This window comes from Anopheles stephensi, chromosome 3, assembly GCF_013141755.1.
Source record: "Anopheles stephensi strain Indian chromosome 3, UCI_ANSTEP_V1.0, whole genome shotgun sequence".
Taxonomy (NCBI): domain Eukaryota; kingdom Metazoa; phylum Arthropoda; class Insecta; order Diptera; family Culicidae; genus Anopheles; species Anopheles stephensi.
In genome coordinates this window covers 88,403,520-88,420,477 of record NC_050203.1, presented here as the reverse complement: position 1 = coordinate 88,420,477, position 16,958 = coordinate 88,403,520, and the positions used below count along the sequence as shown (strand labels likewise).

Genomic DNA, 16,958 nt, shown 5'->3' with positions numbered 1-16,958 from the left:
CTCTCCTTTGGATTTGAAATGTTTCAACAAGAAATAGGTGTAATGTATTGTGGTATGTCATGTTGGTTATAATTTTGAAGCGTCTGAAGCCTTGCAAAAGTATTTCTACGTGAATAAATGTTTTGAATCAATGTGAAGCTTTTCTACGAGATATATCTCCTTTTTCAGAATTCGGAATCAGATTAAAGCAATGATGAGAGTGCTCTGGAATACTGCCTGAAACTCAAGACCACGTGCTTACTTTGTATTTTTTTCTTCATAAACTGTTTCATTGCAAATAATGGTTGAAAGATACAATTTGAATAGCAATGTTTTGGGAAAAAATTGCTTTTTAGGTATTATAAGTAAAATAAAGTATTTGAAAATAAAAAAAAAACATTTAAAGTTCACTTTAAATGTACAATAAAAATCAACCATTTCTTCCATTTCAAACATGAAATATTTCGTCCGTTCAAATTGAAATATTTCATCGGCTCCTTATTGCGTGCAAACTGCATATACAAATGTCGGAAGTGGAGTGTGACCTTAATTTATTCATAATGTTGTCGTTATTCAATGTGTTTTGATTCCATACTTTGGAATTCGGTAAAAACTCAATAAGCAGGAGATCAAATCAATAAATTGAAGTAGATGTAGTTGAGTGAGTTTGCTTTGTACATCCCTGTATCGAAATGGCTGCCGTAAAAAGGAATACCACCTCGCTGAAAAATTAATTGCCAACTAGTGCCTTTTGTTCATATCAATCAATTACAAATTTAAATTATATGGCACATCTGAGATCATTTGTCAACCTCTCGATCTCGTCAAAATGTAAAAAAAGTTCCTTAATGAGGGGGGATGAGGGGTGGGGGAGGGATCTCGAAGGGAAACCCCAAGTTACATAGTATTCCCTAGCGAACATATCATAACCTTCCCGGTATTGTAGTTGAAAAACCAGTCCGCAAACAACCAACGAATATGAAGCTCATTCCCGATGCAACTTTTTACTGACCTTTCCCTGAACAAATACTAACCTCTCTACCATTAACTAGAACCTTAACATCTACTGCCCCTGATCGCTGCAGGTGAGATGATATTGGCATCGATCACGTGTAAGGAGGCGACTAATAACCGGACCGGTAGCGATCGATTGCTCACGTCGTCGCTCGTCACTGGTAGTATTATAATGAATGGAATATTTACTTTATGTCGGTTACGGCTCATCGTGCACTTCAGGTACGTGATAGTGTCGCACCCGTCTCGTAGATGCTGTCGCCTGGATTGGGAGTGGAGTTGCATCGCGACCGTCCGACATATTCAACGATTCCCGGTAACTATCCCAGGAAATTGTGCTTATCAACATATTACTGTTCCTGTCGATATAACGTACCAAGTGGAAATTGATATATTTTCAACAAAACCCTCTAGAACTCCGGAATTTTGGGAAAGTTTTAACAAGCCTTGGGAAGCAAGGGTTTTCCGAGTATAGTTGTTCACAATTCTTGCACACTCCATAATACGAGCGTCAAAGGCTCACCTCTCAAACACTCCATCCGCGATCCAGAACAAAACCCTCCAAGGGGGATTCGATCGGCATACGCTCGCCGTACCTGGCGCACACGATGGTAAATAATTCAACTTTAATTGATCAGTCACATCTATCTTGATTTGCGCACCGTTTGTTCCAGCACCGGCACTAACCTGTAGTTCTAACACGCATTCTAATCTGCCACAGGTAGATGGGCATTAGTCAGACGTGGTCTTCCCCGCACATCAGAACGCCACCGGGTTGTCTATATATGTGTGTTAGTGCACGGTGTACTACTACGTCAGCAGTCATCACAAACTCCCACTGACGAACGACCGCTCGATCGTGGAGATGGATCCGGAGTTCGATTTTCGTTCATAAATAAACACCGCCATCCAAACGGAGAGTGATTCCACTCGACACGCTTGCGACTGACACGGGATTCGAGCGATATCTTCCCACTGGCCAAGTGCCTGAATGTCACGCAACCAACCTACAGTGTACAGTATCAGTGCCAGTGTGTGATTTTCGATCCCGATAGCAGGTGGCATATGTTTTCCGGTCCAGTTGATCGCTGCTCTCACGTGTAATCGATTATTTCGTACCAGTGAACTAAGCTTTCGTGCAGTATTTCCAAAATGGGCTCCAGTACGAATCGTGCGGGACTGTCACAACAGTCTACTGTTGGCAGATTTGCTGTTATTCTATGCTGTACCGGGCTGCTGGGAGTTGCTATGGCTTGTGTAGGTATTTGCTCGTTTCCATAGTTACCATGATCGCTATATGTTACGACTTTATGATCCCTACTTGGGAATATAAGAGAAAAATAATATTCACCGTTTGCTCATTCCAACAGAACGGTGGCTACAAAATACGGGTAAAAAAGATTGAGAACTGTGCCGGTGCGGATGCCATCATCACTGCTGACGAAAACTTCACCGTGGTTTTGACGAAAAACTGCGAAATCAAATCGCGTGGCTGCGTGCGATTTAAGGACTTCAAGACGGGCAATGCAAAGTACACCATTTCCAAGGACGGTGTGCAGGTGCTGCAGGGTTCGGCAGACATCTGTGACCAGGCATCGCGTCCAAGGCGTACGGAAAACATTGCGGAGGTGTTGCGCAGCTTGGGCGTGCCTGAGAAGTGCCCCATCAGTGCGGTAAGAGAAGCTCGTATTTTGTTTCAAATTCTTGGCTGCAAATGTTAAAATTTACTTCTCGTTTCAGGGTCGAATTTGTACAGAGCCTAACCAGGTGGTGAACATAAATCGCTTCAAGCAATATCTTCCTCTTGCACGGGGTGCTATCGCTGTGGACGTTGCTGTTCAGCATGATTCGGTACGTGTCCTACGAGGTCAACTAGAGATGAGCGTGTATAACCGTTTCTCCTTTTTCACTTTCTATTGCAGGGTAAAAGTTGTTTCAAAATTCGGTTCGACATTACCAAATAGGACACCAGCAGCGAGATCCTTTTGTCTAATTGACACGAGCAAGAAATCGACCTTATTGTTTTGTTGAAAGAATAAAAATATGTTATACAATTTGTATACGTGGCATGCAAGGCTTTTTTGCACTGGAATATCTTCATTCAGTATCACATTGATTTTATAAAAATAATCAAAATTAAAGTATTAAATATTAACAAAGAAAGGCCTCTTATTTTGCTGCAAAATCGTAAAGGAAACTGTCAAAAGATTTCAACCTTTTTTTTGACCTCCGTGAATTAATTTACCCTTAGCTGGATAGTCAGTCAGTGCAGCATACGAAAGAACGGCCATGATGCAATTTGATACCGAAGCCGGATGTGATGTTTAATTGCCCATTACCGTATATGGTTTTTTGCTGACTAATAGTCATCCCGAACAGGATAGTCAATCCTAGACAACCCCGAGAACGTGAGCACATATTATACAGTAGATCGCAGGAAGAATTAACGAAATGAGGATCACAAAAGTACACTTTACTGATCAACTCTTCAATGCAAACTATAATTTTTTATCAAATCGAAATTGTTTTTGATATTGTAAAATCTAGCGCACAGGAAATACGCTTGAACATTATCAACTGCAAAATTAAATTATAGATTTGAGTTAAATTCCAGAGCGATGGAATAGTAATTATTGGTTAGGACTCTCCATAGAAAGCTAGTAGCAGCATTCATTTCCTGTGACTACATAGTATAAAACGCTACAGCCAGGGCTTGTTCGATTACCAAAGTTAGAACTGCTGTTCATCAAACAAGCTTTCAGCAAAATGATGTTCACAAATTTGTATCCGTACGCTCTGTTCATCATAAGTGCAATTGCACGGGACACTTTGGCGTGTGTATGTATTTATTGCAAACATATCCATTGCACGTATTACTTATTCCTGAAGCTTATTTTCTTGGAAAACAGAAGGACGGATACTCCATTAAAGTGAACAACATCGAAAACTGTGCCGGTCCAGATGGAATTATTACACTCACAGACGACGCCACCCTCACCATGCAGGACGATTGTTCTTTAGTGTTGGAGGGCTGTGTGAAGGTGAAAGACTTTAGCACAGCGGCCGGCACTATCAGCGTGTCAAAGAATGGAAATGAATTGTTTAAGAAACCGATCGACCTCTGTAAAGCGGGATCGAAGGTACCATTTCTTGGAGACTTTCTTCCCGGTGGCGTGTGTCCTCAGAGTGAGGTAAGAATTGCAGGACTTCTTAAACTACGAAAAAATGGTTAATTCGTCCAAAATGTTTCTATTTCAGAATGAACTCTGTGCCGATCCGAACAAGAAGATTCCGCTGAACCGTTTCAAAAAGATGCTTGGCATTATGAAAGGCTCAATGGCGGTCGAACTAAACCTAGATCACGATTCGGTTTGTATTGGAAAGGAAACAAAGGATAGTCGGAGAATGTTCCAATGACTCTTCTTTTCATTTCAGGGTAAAAGCTGCATCAAAATTGAAATGGAGATTTCGAAATAAATGTAAATAAACAGACAAAGAGACGCTTAATGGAGCAATCAAAGAGACATCATGTAAATTAAATACGCATATGTGTATTTTTTTGTTTGCAAACCCAGAATTATAATTATAAGACTAACCATTAGCTCGGAAATGTTCGGAAATGTAAAAAAGGAATTGTATTTTAATCTTTTCATGTTAAAAATATGCCACCATGGGATTTTAATTTAAAAAAATATTTCCTCTGTAAACATGTATCCGAACGCGGTATGGTAGTATACATCATCAAAACAATATCACGATCAATGACTGCAGACACTTATTTTACTTCGTAAATTTTTTTTTTGTTTTGTCCAGCAACATTAGACCAACACTATTATGACTGTCTCACAAGTGCAGCACAGCATCCGATAAGCGTTGCACTTAATTACACCGGAAATGTACATGCATTTGAACGCGCTGCACGCGGGATTATAAATACACAACCGATGCACAAACAGCTCGCTAATCCAGTTGTGAAGTTTGACGCTACTATTCAGGCCCGCCCACGATGAACTCGCCCCGAAGCGTTATTGTGTTTTTGGCGATTCTTATATTGTGCCACGCCAGAAGAGCTAAAGCTTGTGTAAGGAGGAACTGCTGGACTCGAGTGGACTTCGCAATAAATAAAGCCATTCTCTCTTTTCCATTTCTTCTACACAGAATGGTGGCTATGAGTTGATCCTACACAGCATCGACAACTGTGCCGGAGAGGGACAGGTCGTGACGATCGATCCCAAGTCAACCGTCTCACTGACGGAGGATTGCAAGGTGAAGTCGAAAGCTACGGCACGCACCATTGGATTCAAGAAGGCTCAGATGGATGTAACCATCACCAAGAACGGACTGCCAGTCGTGAAGGAATCGGTAGACATTTGTGCGAATCTGGAAGATGCAGCCAACAATAAAGAGGCGGCCGAAATCATCACTATGTTTGGTGTGCCGGATCATTGTCCGGTGGCGGCGAGTGAAATTCGTACCGACGAGAGTCAAACCTACAGCTTGGAGAAGTACAAGCATCATCTGCTGGTAGCGCAAGGTCGATCGATCATCGATGTACTGGTGAAACATGATAAGGTAATGTGGTTTATGCTGTTTTAAAAAAGAGAGATTGGTAGACTCATTTCTCACCAATTTTACAGGGCGAAAGCTGCTTCAAGATCGACTTGGAGGTAACTGCTCCAAATCTTGTAGGTTAGAGATTTAAATATCGCGTAGTACTTTTCGGTGTTTTAGTTGCTCTTTGCTACAAATAAAAATGGGAATCTAGTACTGCAAAAGTGAATCTTTGAATGTATAATCAAATAGACGACCTTTAAGCTTCAAAGCGTACGCTCCTAAACTTGCGAGAGCTGGAACTATAGCATAATACTCACACCCACAATCCATCTCACACGCTAGTGAATACTTCTACGTACGAACAGGCGACTTGCCATGTTTGTGAAATTTAGTATGCCTCTGTTTGATTCGCGTCTCAGTTTTGATCCGCCATACCACTTAACACTCGATACCGGCGACCCCCAAGGCGGAAAAAAAACGTTTGAGTCTCTTTGCCGAATTGTGAATGAGTCAACGCTTCATTCATTAGACGAGCTGACCTCGTCGTAGTAAAAAGAAATGACCCATCGCATCACAATTTTGACCGGAGCCACGGTCAAGATCAACAGCGTTGGGGAAGTTGGGATTTTAATTTGCATGCTGTGATGACAATTCCTTATTGATTTTTCCAACTCCAGAACTAACGTTTTCTCATGGTCATGTCGAATAGCTGCAAGTCTTTATTTCATGTCTGAATAATAGTTAAGCTTAAAACCCGTAAATGGGTGCGACGATTAGCTCGCTTCGACGCCTAAACGCACTTTAATAAGTCAAAATCACTCTACCGAAAAGCAAACTAATTTGGAGTAACAATTAAATTCTACCATGAAAATCGCCCTGTACCGGTTCGAACTTCATCATAACAGGCCAGTCTTTTTGAAGCGACAGTACACCCTAAACGCAACATGCTTCCCGGTGTAATTCTACTGTGTGCGCTTTGTCTACTTCTGCCGATGACCGGATACGCGGTTCCCACGCCACCGGAACCGTCGTTGCAGGTCAGACCGTTGCTCCCAACACTATTCCGTCCCAAGGACACTTCCGAAATGAACCACAATGGCCTCCAGCGGTCCAAGCGCAACCTGGACATTGGTGGTATACTGAAGACGATCGGAATTGGAGTGGATGTCGGTGGACCTCAGCTCGGCTTCAATGCACCGAACGTGACGCTTGATACACCGATCGGTACGATCGGGTGTCTGGGAGGAAATAGTCGCAACCGACGGGATGATGGCAGTGGGCGGAGAGAAGGAGAGGCCGAATCACTTGAGACGAGCGAGGAACAGAAGGGCATTGCGATAAACTTGTCGATCTGAGATGTCTGAAGGATCGAGAGCAACTGAGCCTATACATGTGTGTGTTTGTGTGGTTTTATCGAATTGAGTTTTATGCTTTATGTGCTGTTGTCCTACAGAAAAGCCGGTTTTTTGTGTAAAAAATAAAATCACATCATTTGTTTTGTTTGTTTCTTATTGCACCAAATGCATCAACTCGCTCTGATGGATACCAGTTTAAATTATTCTTGTCAGTTTGGCGCAACATTTAACAGTCTGATGATATGTTTATATGTAATAAATGACATTGATTAATTTATTCTTATTGTACTTCGTTACAAGATGACTTTCTTTATTTGTCATTCTTTTGATTTTTTACTACAATTGTGTTATGTTTCCCGAGCAAGAAACGTAATAGATTGTCAAAATTAACCATTCACCATTATGCGAAGACACTTTAAGCTTAAAAGAAGTTGACTACACGAAAACATTCCAAGCCCTTTACAAAAACCTTAAAAATTGAAAATTAGAAATAAAAACATGCAATTGAGCTTTGAACCTTGTAGCAAAAGTAAACAAAACACACCCTAACAACACCGCACGTTCAATACAAGACACACTAACAACATAATTCCTGTGTTTCCCGTAGTCCCTTTGAAAGGGCTCGCTCACAGTTGCAACATCAGCAAAGTGGGTGTATTTTTGAGGTAAATCTGTACCTTCAAAACTAGTTCCAGATGAGTCAATGGAGACCGATCTTTTAGTGTGTATGGGTATGGTCTTTCCCACCATTAAGGTCGACGTTGGCCCTGGGAGTCGTTGTCTTTCCCTACCCATGCAAAGGTGCCAGCAGATCGGGTGACTCTGGTGGCGCGACCTTGCAAACAACGAATTGTTTCGCGAGACTATATGTTTCCGGCGACTGGTGGACAGAATCCCACCCCCTGTTATCCCTTCTCTCTGCGCCAAAAAAAGCCGAAATTTCATCCAGCAGCTTGGGAACATATAAAAAGATCTTGTAACCGAACGAGTCACGTTATCCAGCGACCATCTAGTGACGGAGAAACAGGTGTGAATACCGACTTACCCAGAGTGTGGACAACCAGTGAACGCACTTACCCCCAGAATGAAGAGCCAGACTGTTGTGCTTTGTGTTGTGTTGTTGGCGGTTTTGTGCTGCTTTGTTTCGGCGGAAGAAACGAGCCCGGATCGTAGCAAGCGACACGATTATCCGGGCTTTGGAGGTGGATTCGGAGGGTATGGAGGCCATGGATATCCAGGCTTCGGTCTTGGATATGGTGGACATGGACACAGATATCCAGGATACGGTGGTGGCTACGGACTGTACGGAGGTGGTCTCGGACATGGATATGGCGGTCATGGATTCGGCCACGGTCACGGTGGATACGGTGGTTACGGTGGACATGGTTATGGAGGTTATGGTGGATACGGAAACGGCCATGGCCATGGTTATCCTGGTTTCGGAGGATTCTTTGGCTAAAGTATGTGTGAAAGTGAAACATCAAACTGTTGGCCAGATTTCAAACGGACAGAACGAGCGGAAACATCAATTGAAGCCAAATATACCAAAATGTGTTACGTTGTTTGTAAAACATTGTACACTTAAAAAAAGAAAATGGGCGGCAGAGTGATTTTAAAGTGAAAATAAACAGTTGGAAATGTAAAAACAATGTTGACAATTCTTTTTTCATACTGGAAGCCAGGTGATTCATCGTGAGGTTCCATCATATGCGAATAAAAACCCGTCCCTGTAACATTAAAATTGCCTTTCTTTTGTACCCGTTGGCCTTGGACAAAAGGTAGCTACTTTGGAGATTATTTATACATCAGTATTCGGTTCGGAACTCGAAGTCATCGTTACATTAATACAGTGTCACTAGTGTGGCATTAGGACAATTTTTGACCATGAACTTTAAAAATTAAGTGCCTGGCTGTCGTTACTACCCAACGACGGGACAAGACTGTCCTCTTCTAAGCTTTTCTCATAGGTGCAATTCAATGTAACGTTATTCTTGTGTGTTTTACAGATTTTTAATTGCATTTATTTACTCAAAACTGGGCAATCCGTCATTATTGTCTAGAGAATCTTGACAAGTGAAATCCAAATATACTGCCAAGTCCACTGCAAGGTCGCTCGAAAAAAGAAAAGCAAACGAAAGCCAAATAAAACGATGGCATTTTATTATCCTTCTTCATTCTAGTAAGTTTAAGAGATACATACGATAATAACGCTCGCAGTTCGCACACTTTCATCTAAAACGTTAAGTTTGCATTCATTGTAGAGCGGGTGCGGTTGCATGAAGTCTGCCTTCTTAAGTGTGGACGACACTCATCGTCCGGGATCTTAGGTAATTTGTTGCTAAGGTTTCTAAACTCCTTTGTTTTCCTCTTAGGTAATTATCTCTACTCTACTAGTATGGATCGAAGATAGAGTAAGTAGCATGAAAAAACGGATCACGTGCGATCACGTATGGCTTTCGAATTGCATCTATGCCCGCGGGACGGGACCATATCATATGCGCTCTATTTACAACATTGGCAACAGAAGCTGTGTGCGACTAAACAATCGGTTTCATCGATGAATAAACAACCACACACATAAAACGGTCTCCAGATTTGGGTTTGCGAACCGTCCGAACTGCTTCTTACCGATTCGCAAACCGCCGCCTGTAAACCAAATAAAAGTTGTCGCGACTTGACTAAACCGCTGGTTGATGGTGTCAGTTGTAAGGAGTGAAGATGAGAACTGGGTGGGAAGAGAACTAGGAAGTCTTCTCACGGTACACCTTACTTGCTGGCCGCAATCTGCTTCATACGGTTCAGAGCACTGCCCGCCTTGAACCATTCGATCTGCTGCTCGTTGAACGAGTGGTTCAGCTTAATCTTGTCCACCTTACCATCGGTCTTGATCTCACAGTCCAGCTGCTTTCCCGGGGCAAAGTTGTTCAGACCCAGGATCGAAATCTTCGAGTGCGGTTGGACCTGGAATGAGCAAAAAAAAAAAAACAACTGTAAACTTCTGTTCTACCAATGTTACTACTATGTTCAAATACCTTATCGTAATCCGCGGGGTTAGCAAAGGTGAGTGGGAGCAGACCCTGCTTCTTGAGGTTCGTTTCGTGGATTCGGGCGAAGGACTTGGTGATGATGGCACGGCCACCCAGATGACGTGGTTCCAGGGCGGCATGTTCGCGGGAAGAGCCCTCACCATAGTTCTCATCACCAACGGCTACCCAATTGATGCCCTTGGCCTTGTAGAAACGGGCCACATCCGGTACACCAGCCCATTCGCCAGTCACCTGGTTCTTGATCTTGTTCATTTCGTTGTTTTCGATATTGGTGGCACTGGAGGAAACCGAAATACAAGCGGACAATGAAAAAAAAATGCTTTGAACATCTCAAAACAACAAAAAAACCTCCTCAAAACCTACCCAATGAACATGTTGTTGGAGATGTTATCCAAATGACCACGGTACTTCAACCACGGACCGGCAGCCGAGATGTGATCGGTGGTACACTTGCCCTTAACCTTAATCAGCACGGTCATTTCGGACATATCCTTACCGTTCCACACATCGAACGGTTCGAGCAGCTGGAGACGCTGGCTCTTGGGATCTACATCGACCTTCACGCTGGAACCATCCTGTAGAAAAGGGAAAGAAAAAAGCTATTAGAACCTTGACCCATACACACATTTTCTTCCCAACGCGTTTGTATCGAAGTGGTCTTTTTAGCACTCGCCGCCACGAAACTACCAAACACCGTCAACAACTGATAAGATAAGGCATCTGCCACGCGATTAGAGTGCAGGAAAGTTACACGAGGTGTGTGAGAGAGCAAGTTTGGTTTGTTAGCGTGCTGCTGCTGGACTTAAGGACTTTGAACGTCGGGATCACGTGGCATTCTTTGCGGCGCGTGTTTATTCTTGACCACCTACCGATGGGGGTGCTTCGTAAGTGTCCATGCCAGGGTCGAATCCCTTCTGCGGGAGTTCATCACCGTACGGCGAGTCCAGCTTGAACTTCTTGCCATCCGAACCGGTCAGTTCGTCGGTCAGGGGGTTGAAGTTCAGGGTTCCAGCAATCGACAAAGCCGTCACCAGCTCGGGGCTATTGAAAACAACAAAACAAATCGATTATTAGAAATGCTTTAACATAAATTTAATGCTTTTTACAAACCTCGTGACGAAGCAGTGCGTGGCCGGGTTAGCGTCATTACGACCCGTGAAGTTACGGTTGTACGACGTGACGATCGTGTTCTTCTCGCCCTTTTTCACATCCTTGCGATCCCACTGACCGATACACGGGCCGCATGCGTTAGCTAGCACGGTACCACCGAAGTCCTTGAACGTCTTCGCAATACCGTCACGCTCAATCGTGGCACGGATCTGTTCCGATCCGGGCGTAACGTTGAACGGAATCTTCGACTTCAGTCCATGCTTCATGGCGTTTTTGGCGATCGAAGCGCAACGACCCATATCCTCGTAAGACGAGTTCGTGCACGAACCAATCAAACCAACGCGGATGTCCATCGGGTATCCGTTCTTCTTCGCGTTCTCTCCTAGCTTACTGATCGGGTGTGCCAGATCCGGAGTGAACGGTCCGTTGATATGTGGTTCCAGCTTGTCCAGGTTGATCTCGATCACTTGATCGTACTTTGCGCCCGAATCGGCGGTCAACACGCTGGTTTGATACTTGCCTGCCTCAGCAGCAATCGCAGAGCGACCGGTCGATGCCAAATAATCCGCCATTCGCTTGTTGAAGGGGAAAACTGAAGTGGTGGCACCGATTTCCGCACCCATGTTACAAATCGTAGCCATGCCGGTACACGAGATCGAATCCACGCCCTTGCCCATGTACTCCACGATCGCACCAGTACCACCCTTCACCGTCAGAATGTCGGCCACCTTCAGAATAACGTCTTTCGGCGAAGTCCAGCCGCTAATCTTGCCGGTCAAATGTACACCGATCACGTTCGGGCACTTCAGCTCCCACGGGATGTTGGCCATTACATCTACGGCGTCAGCACCACCCACGCCGATACAAAGTCCACCGAGACCGCCACCATTCGGTGTGTGCGAATCCGTACCGATCATCAGCAGACCCGGGAACGCGTAGTTCTCCAGAATGATCTGATGAATAATACCGGAGCCTGGCTTCCAGAAGCCAACGCCATACTTGGCTCCCGCAGTCGACAAGAACTTGTACACTTCTGCATTGATGTCCTTTGCACGGGCCAAATCCTTTTCGCCACCGATCTGTGCCTCAATCAAGTGATCGCAGTGGATGGTCGACGGGACGGCGACTTTCTTCAGCCCGGATGAGATGAACTGTAGCATGGCCATCTGTGCGGTGGCATCCTGCATAGCGACACGATCCGGTCGTAGGCGCAGGTACGAAACACCGCGCTGAATGTCCTGGTTAGCCGGGTCATCCAGATGAGAGTACAGCACCTTCTCACTGAGAGTTAGCGGACGGCCCAGGCGCTTCTTCACCACCTCCAGGTTCTTCTGCAGCTTCTCGTACGGCAGGTACACATTCTGGTCGAACTTGGACAGAGCGACCTTGGATGCAGCGGCACACGATGCATGGAACTGGCGCTGCTGCACATCAACGGCATACCGGGCAACCTTGCGGGCCTGAAACGGAAGAGATCGGGGTAAAATATTTTGTAACCGAGAGCCGCAAAGAGGAAGTTGCCTCGATCTGATTAGAAATTGCATCGGAACGCAAAACAAACAAATCTAAGTGGCAATGTTGATAAGCATAATCAGCGGTTCAATGAAGATCAAAAACATTCGCACAGCTCATTCGGCTACGAACGATCTGTTTAGCCATTTCCGTTGCCGAAGCATCCAGAAGAATCTGACGATGGTTGCGATCTTCTGTACGTGATCGATGCAAATTTGCAAACAACCATTCATTCGAGGTTCGATGAAGCGTGCGCGTCGGGACGGACGGCTACGGCGGAAAGGTAAACAAAAATAGAAAATACGACCGGCGAGAGATAGGCCTCTGCAGTGTGGGAGAAACTTTGATCCTCAGCCGGCACGTGATACGGTGGGGCAAGATTTGGGGCGGGAGGAGGCCGTTCCGTAACGCGACAAATGAACATAAATAAACAGCTAAAGTAGGAAGAATTAGCAACAGACGATGCAATTCGGCACTTTCCAATGACATTTCACAAGGACAATAGTCTTGAAAACGACAGATTGGAAATACGCCACCATTCATCGACGTCGTTGAAGGCCGGACTTTTTGTTGTTGCTTCTATTATCATCGCTTCCAACAACAAACGTCACACGGTGCCACACGCTGGAGTGGAAGCTTGAATGAGATCGCAATGAGCAAGAAGCAAAAGAAAGAAGCCCCAACGCCTACTGTTAGTTACTGCCGTTATCTGCAAATCGGCGACCCAATCACTAAAGCCTCCGCACAAACTGGACCACGATAATAAAGGAGAAACACCCACATGTTTGAGTGGGTGGGGAAGGGGAGAGGCTGGTGTTTAATCGTAGTTCCAACGCGGCGCCATTTAAAACTCGTGGAAACCGTTCTCACACACGTTTGCACGTACAAGGCACAAAAATTCACACCTCCTTCCTTCTTTGCCCGGCAAAAGCCGGCCCGCTCCCTGTCTCTGTCTCGAGAGAACAGCGAAGGGAAAAGTTTGCAAAGAGCTCAAATTTTCTCTTAGTCGGATCGATTATCTAACCATCACTCGACGACGACATCGAAGTCGAGGACAGTTTTCTCGGCCAATCTTGTTCTACTTTTCACAATCACACGCACACACACTTGGCCACAACCAAAAAGTCTTTTAGGCGATGAAGAAATGCGGACCCTGATTGTCCTAGCATGCCCTTCCGGGTCTTCGTTTCCTTTTCAGTTGACCACTTTTCCATACTGCGTACCTGTACGTTCAGCAGACGGGAATACTGCACCATCGTTGCACACTGCTGCACACTGGAATTTGCGAACGGGGTATAAATACGGGAGATTATGCGTGTGTGTTTTCGTTTGGCTTAAGAGCACCACGGTCGGAACGATCGGATAATCTTCAGCCTTCTCAGCTGGAAGATGAACTGTTGAATGGAAAAGAAAGATGATTTAGCGAAACGGTTGTGGTTCGACCGTCGACGAGTGCAGGTGAAACCGTGTGAAATTTGTAATGTTACCTAACCAAACCCGGGAGAGAATTGAGCGAGAATAATTTTTGATTGTCGGTTTTCCGCGGATGTCAGAAGGAACGATTGGGTGGCAGCAGGCGGTTGGTCCATCGGTGGATGGCTTTTGACAGTTGGGATTGAAACGATGTTTTCGAGGACGATCCCTAGCGGATTGCTTGTCCAAAGATCTTTTTATGTGAAAATGTGACTCACTTCTGAGAAAATGCATAAATAAAATCATCAATCTGGTCCTTGTTCTTCTTATTTGATCTAAAATCACCGTCAAAAAATGCAAGCGTCAAATGAGCTTTCAAAATGGCAACAAGGTGATTGCAAATGCACATCGAATCTCTATACATCTTGGCATGTGCTGTCCGTTGTGTCAAAACAACACTGTTCCCGCTTTGTTTACAATGGTGCCGATGCAATAGTTAGGAGGTGGGAAACACATTTCGGGCAATTGCTCTTCGTGCATTCGTTGAAAAGTCTAATCTCCGTGACCGTCAGCAATGGTGAATGTTATGAAAGGCGTGCTAGTAGAGTGGTAAGAACAGCATTTGGTAGACGGTGGTACAATTGTAACGGATTTGTGTTTCTTGCTCATCCCGCTAGTGATCCTGCTATGAAACAGTTCCTACTCCATCTGGACGAAACGCAATCACTGGGGAAAAAGTTCATCATTCAAGATCTGGACGAGAAGCATCTTTTCATTTCGGTCGAAATCGTGGAAGTACTGCAGGCGCGCGTTGATGATTTGATGGATCGCATCAGTTTTCCACTGCACGAGAAGGACGCATAAACAGCTCTTCCCCATTCATTTGTAACTCGCTCAAAAGACCTTTAGCACCTTAAAAATGGCAGGACGCGAATCGGGCCGCATCCGGGAGGCGGAGAAAAAACGCACCCTTGACGATGCAGCACGGCAAAGGCGCGCACGAAAAGCGCTCGAAGCACTGGAGCAGGACAACTTTCACGAAGATCCACACGCGGACCTGGTTATGTCGAAAAAAGTGCCCAAATTTAGTGACAATCTGGATGGTACCGGGCCCAGCAGGAAGAAGAATCGCCGCACGAAAGGAGCCGAGTATTACCGGGCAAAGTATCGAAAAACGTTCCCTCAGTTGTTGGACGAAGAGAAACAGCAACGGCCAGATCCGCCGAATTATTTTAGCGCAGCTGCACCACCTTCCCGATTGCCGGAGCGGCACTTTTGTGCTGTTTGTGGATTCCCGTCCAGCTACACGTGTACCGCGTGTGGTACAAGGTATTGCTGTGTACGCTGTTTGGGTACGCATCAGGACACCCGTTGCTTGAAGTGGACCGCTTAGAGTGCGAGAGCTGAAGATATTTTTCAGACAGGTATAATAAAAAAACAATTACCCTTCACTCATTTCTTTCGCTAATAATAGTAATACTCCGTTTTTCCTTTTGACGATGTTTATTTGGCATCCTAAATATGACATAAAAATTATTGAATTGTCTAAACGTTACACTTTTTCAGCTGTTGCAGCTCGATTGGGCTCCGACTGTCCCTCGTTCAATAGTGGTAGCGTGCGACACCTACTCAAGACCAAGGTATGTAGATATAGAAGGTAGAGTTGTTTAGAGCAAATTGACATTTCTCGACCTGACATAACAGTTCCGTGGAGATCAAGGGGAAGGGTATTGAGAAGAGTGACGGCAGCGTCGGAGGAGGCGCCGGTGGTGGTATCGCTTGCGATTTTTTGACGAAAAATGCAACCAAATATCGTCAATCGTCTGTGGGACAACACTTAATATGCGAAGATGACCCATAAATTAGCGAAATTGCTCAAAGGACTGAGAATCGAGGCTGTTTGTTCATGTTTGTTGCCCATACCATATGATTTTGTAAACAAACTCTGACATAACTCGACTAAAATGTCGCCCTGTCAAATCGATAAAAATCCACCTTCTAAATACATACACCTTGCTCAAGACTTACACGCACTTGAGTTGATATAAGTATAATATACTTTTTTCCGATATATTCAAACAAATAAAAAACCCTAATCAAACGAGTCCCGGTGCTTTCAACGAACAACTAACATTGCAATTCAATCTTCCTTCACTTCGAATTCGGTTCAGCATGCTCATTCTTTACATTTCCCTAACTAAGCGCGACACTAAACATGGTTCTAGTTTCTCCCTTTGGGGTTTATCATTCCCGGTGCAGCCAACTTGACCATTTTTTGTTAAATAGTTTTGGAATAGCGTAAGAATGCACTTTTTATCGCGGCCGGAAACCGAATCCCATCGGCGGTTTCTGTTTATATGGCGCTTCGTATCCATTAAGTGAGTGGTACAAAAAGTGTGGTCTTTAACCCGGGTTCGGTTACGGTTTTTCCTGCTCCAACACTGGATCGTTTAATAAAATTTTCGCACACACCTGCAATACACGCATACGGTTCTTTCATGTGGTCAGTCAGCTCGCGTCCCATTTTCCAGTTTGTTGCACGGTTTTTTATGCAAAACTTTTAATCTACTATTTCAGTAATGTATTCACTATCAATTTAGGCTACGATACGCTACGATTCTTCTTCGTTTCTTTGTCACAATGCTTAATCGTTTTGCAATTTCGGTTTTCAACATTTTCCTCCCTACAATAGGAACACACACACAGACAAAGCGCACGTTTCATCATTCGGTCGCGGTCGATTAAGCTGCTAAATTTGCGTTGTTGTACATCGAAAAAATAAAAAAAATTATAAAACTGCAGCCATTCGCTTCAAAAAGGGAAAATTGCTGTCGCGTCGTTCACTACGCTGAGCACATGGAAAATAGGAGTAAAAAAGAAAAGGAAATAATGTTATTGTATTGTGGAAAACGATTAAAAAAAAGAGTGTTCCATTTGGTTGGAAAATAGACACAGAGAGTGTATAATTTATCGT

General features: G+C 44.4%; 8 protein-coding genes across 11 annotated transcripts in view; 7 read left to right on the top strand and 1 right to left on the bottom strand.

The window, feature by feature from the left end:
- The first annotated feature begins 1,218 nt into the window (after positions 1–1,218).
- On the top strand, positions 1,219–5,768 carry LOC118514150. The gene is made up of 4 exons (XM_036060763.1): positions 1,219–1,309; positions 4,807–5,074; positions 5,152–5,565; positions 5,631–5,768. The coding sequence occupies exons 2-4, from the start codon at positions 5,000–5,002 to the stop codon at positions 5,685–5,687; spliced, it is 546 nt and encodes a 181-aa protein (XP_035916656.1). The 5' UTR covers positions 1,219–1,309; positions 4,807–4,999; the 3' UTR covers positions 5,688–5,768.
- LOC118514149 lies at positions 1,274–3,067 on the top strand. 2 transcript variants are annotated; one of them, XM_036060760.1, is made up of 5 exons: positions 1,274–1,604; positions 1,715–2,250; positions 2,364–2,666; positions 2,734–2,844; positions 2,916–3,067. In XM_036060760.1, exons 2-5 carry the CDS (start codon positions 2,146–2,148, stop codon positions 2,955–2,957), a joined length of 561 nt encoding a protein of 186 aa, XP_035916653.1. In that variant the 5' UTR covers positions 1,274–1,604; positions 1,715–2,145; the 3' UTR covers positions 2,958–3,067. The 2 variants fall into 2 exon arrangements, with proteins under 2 accessions (XP_035916653.1, XP_035916654.1); XM_036060761.1 differs by having other exon boundaries at positions 1,668–2,250.
- Positions 3,202–4,667, top strand: LOC118514151. The gene is made up of 4 exons (XM_036060764.1): positions 3,202–3,831; positions 3,903–4,184; positions 4,252–4,362; positions 4,429–4,667. The coding sequence occupies exons 1-4, from the start codon at positions 3,760–3,762 to the stop codon at positions 4,468–4,470; spliced, it is 507 nt and encodes a 168-aa protein (XP_035916657.1). The 5' UTR covers positions 3,202–3,759; the 3' UTR covers positions 4,471–4,667.
- A 2,129-nt stretch (positions 5,769–7,897) lies between the features above and the next one.
- LOC118514153 (neuropeptide-like protein 31) lies at positions 7,898–9,331 on the top strand. The gene has a single exon (XM_036060766.1). It carries the CDS (start codon positions 7,987–7,989, stop codon positions 8,359–8,361), a length of 375 nt encoding a protein of 124 aa, XP_035916659.1. The 5' UTR covers positions 7,898–7,986; the 3' UTR covers positions 8,362–9,331.
- LOC118514145 (probable aconitate hydratase, mitochondrial) lies at positions 8,897–14,170 on the bottom strand. 2 transcript variants are annotated; one of them, XM_036060757.1, is made up of 7 exons: positions 14,059–14,170; positions 13,795–13,965; positions 11,060–12,519; positions 10,819–10,990; positions 10,313–10,524; positions 9,935–10,226; positions 8,897–9,863 (listed from the first exon to the last, which is right to left on the bottom strand). In XM_036060757.1, exons 2-7 carry the CDS (start codon positions 13,825–13,827, stop codon positions 9,669–9,671), a joined length of 2,364 nt encoding a protein of 787 aa, XP_035916650.1. In that variant the 5' UTR covers positions 13,828–13,965; positions 14,059–14,170; the 3' UTR covers positions 8,897–9,668. The 2 variants fall into 2 exon arrangements, with proteins under 2 accessions (XP_035916650.1, XP_035916649.1); XM_036060756.1 differs by having other exon boundaries at positions 13,795–14,064.
- Positions 14,171–14,409: 239 nt separating this feature from the next.
- On the top strand, positions 14,410–15,452 carry LOC118514154 (general transcription factor IIH subunit 5). The gene is made up of 2 exons (XM_036060767.1): positions 14,410–14,593; positions 14,662–15,452. The coding sequence occupies exons 1-2, from the start codon at positions 14,559–14,561 to the stop codon at positions 14,846–14,848; spliced, it is 222 nt and encodes a 73-aa protein (XP_035916660.1). The 5' UTR covers positions 14,410–14,558; the 3' UTR covers positions 14,849–15,452.
- On the top strand, positions 14,875–16,089 carry LOC118514152 (zinc finger HIT domain-containing protein 1). Of its 2 annotated transcripts, XR_004906577.1 has the most exons (3): positions 14,875–15,408; positions 15,551–15,612; positions 16,001–16,089. XR_004906577.1 is itself a non-coding variant. In XM_036060765.1 (1 exon), the coding sequence occupies exon 1, from the start codon at positions 14,904–14,906 to the stop codon at positions 15,375–15,377; it is 474 nt and encodes a 157-aa protein (XP_035916658.1). In that variant the 5' UTR covers positions 14,875–14,903; the 3' UTR covers positions 15,378–15,461. The 2 variants fall into 2 exon arrangements, 1 of the variants encoding a protein (XP_035916658.1); XM_036060765.1 differs by lacking the exons at positions 15,551–15,612; positions 16,001–16,089 and having other exon boundaries at positions 14,875–15,461.
- The window catches only part of LOC118514144, a 182,098-nt gene continuing 180,698 nt past the window's right edge, over positions 15,559–16,958 (top strand). Inside the window, exon 1 of the mRNA XM_036060755.1 lies at positions 15,559–15,624. The gene's annotated coding sequence lies outside the window, so the exon portion shown is untranslated. The remainder of the gene's footprint in view (positions 15,625–16,958) is intronic.

Excerpts from the sequence above, each read along its gene's own strand:
- LOC118514151 (XM_036060764.1), top strand. The coding sequence starts at position 3,760 with ATGATGTTCACAAATTTGTATCCGTACGCTCTGTTCATCATAAGTGCA. Across the intron at positions 3,832-3,902 it reads CACGGGACACTTTGGCGTGT|AAGGACGGATACTCCATTAA; the intron begins GTATGTATTTAT and ends CTTGGAAAACAG. Across the intron at positions 4,363-4,428 it reads TAAACCTAGATCACGATTCG|GGTAAAAGCTGCATCAAAAT; the intron begins GTTTGTATTGGA and ends TTTTCATTTCAG.
- LOC118514149 (XM_036060760.1), top strand. The coding sequence starts at position 2,146 with ATGGGCTCCAGTACGAATCGTGCGGGACTGTCACAACAGTCTACTGTT. Across the intron at positions 2,251-2,363 it reads TGGGAGTTGCTATGGCTTGT|AACGGTGGCTACAAAATACG; the intron begins GTAGGTATTTGC and ends TCATTCCAACAG. Across the intron at positions 2,667-2,733 it reads AGAAGTGCCCCATCAGTGCG|GGTCGAATTTGTACAGAGCC; the intron begins GTAAGAGAAGCT and ends TTCTCGTTTCAG.
- LOC118514150 (XM_036060763.1), top strand. The coding sequence starts at position 5,000 with ATGAACTCGCCCCGAAGCGTTATTGTGTTTTTGGCGATTCTTATATTG. Across the intron at positions 5,075-5,151 it reads CCAGAAGAGCTAAAGCTTGT|AATGGTGGCTATGAGTTGAT; the intron begins GTAAGGAGGAAC and ends TCTTCTACACAG. Across the intron at positions 5,566-5,630 it reads TACTGGTGAAACATGATAAG|GGCGAAAGCTGCTTCAAGAT; the intron begins GTAATGTGGTTT and ends CCAATTTTACAG.
- LOC118514154 (XM_036060767.1), top strand. The coding sequence starts at position 14,559 with ATGGTGAATGTTATGAAAGGCGTGCTAGTAGAGTG. Across the intron at positions 14,594-14,661 it reads AAAGGCGTGCTAGTAGAGTG|TGATCCTGCTATGAAACAGT; the intron begins GTAAGAACAGCA and ends TCATCCCGCTAG.
- LOC118514152 (XM_036060765.1), top strand. The coding sequence starts at position 14,904 with ATGGCAGGACGCGAATCGGGCCGCATCCGGGAGGCGGAGAAAAAACGC.
- LOC118514145 (XM_036060757.1), bottom strand. The coding sequence starts at position 13,827 with ATGGTGCAGTATTCCCGTCTGCTGAACGTACAG. Across the intron at positions 12,520-13,794 it reads CCCGTCTGCTGAACGTACAG|GCCCGCAAGGTTGCCCGGTA; the intron begins GTACGCAGTATG and ends CTTCCGTTTCAG. Across the intron at positions 10,525-10,818 it reads CTTACGAAGCACCCCCATCG|GATGGTTCCAGCGTGAAGGT; the intron begins GTAGGTGGTCAA and ends CCTTTTCTACAG.
- LOC118514153 (XM_036060766.1), top strand. The coding sequence starts at position 7,987 with ATGAAGAGCCAGACTGTTGTGCTTTGTGTTGTGTTGTTGGCGGTTTTG.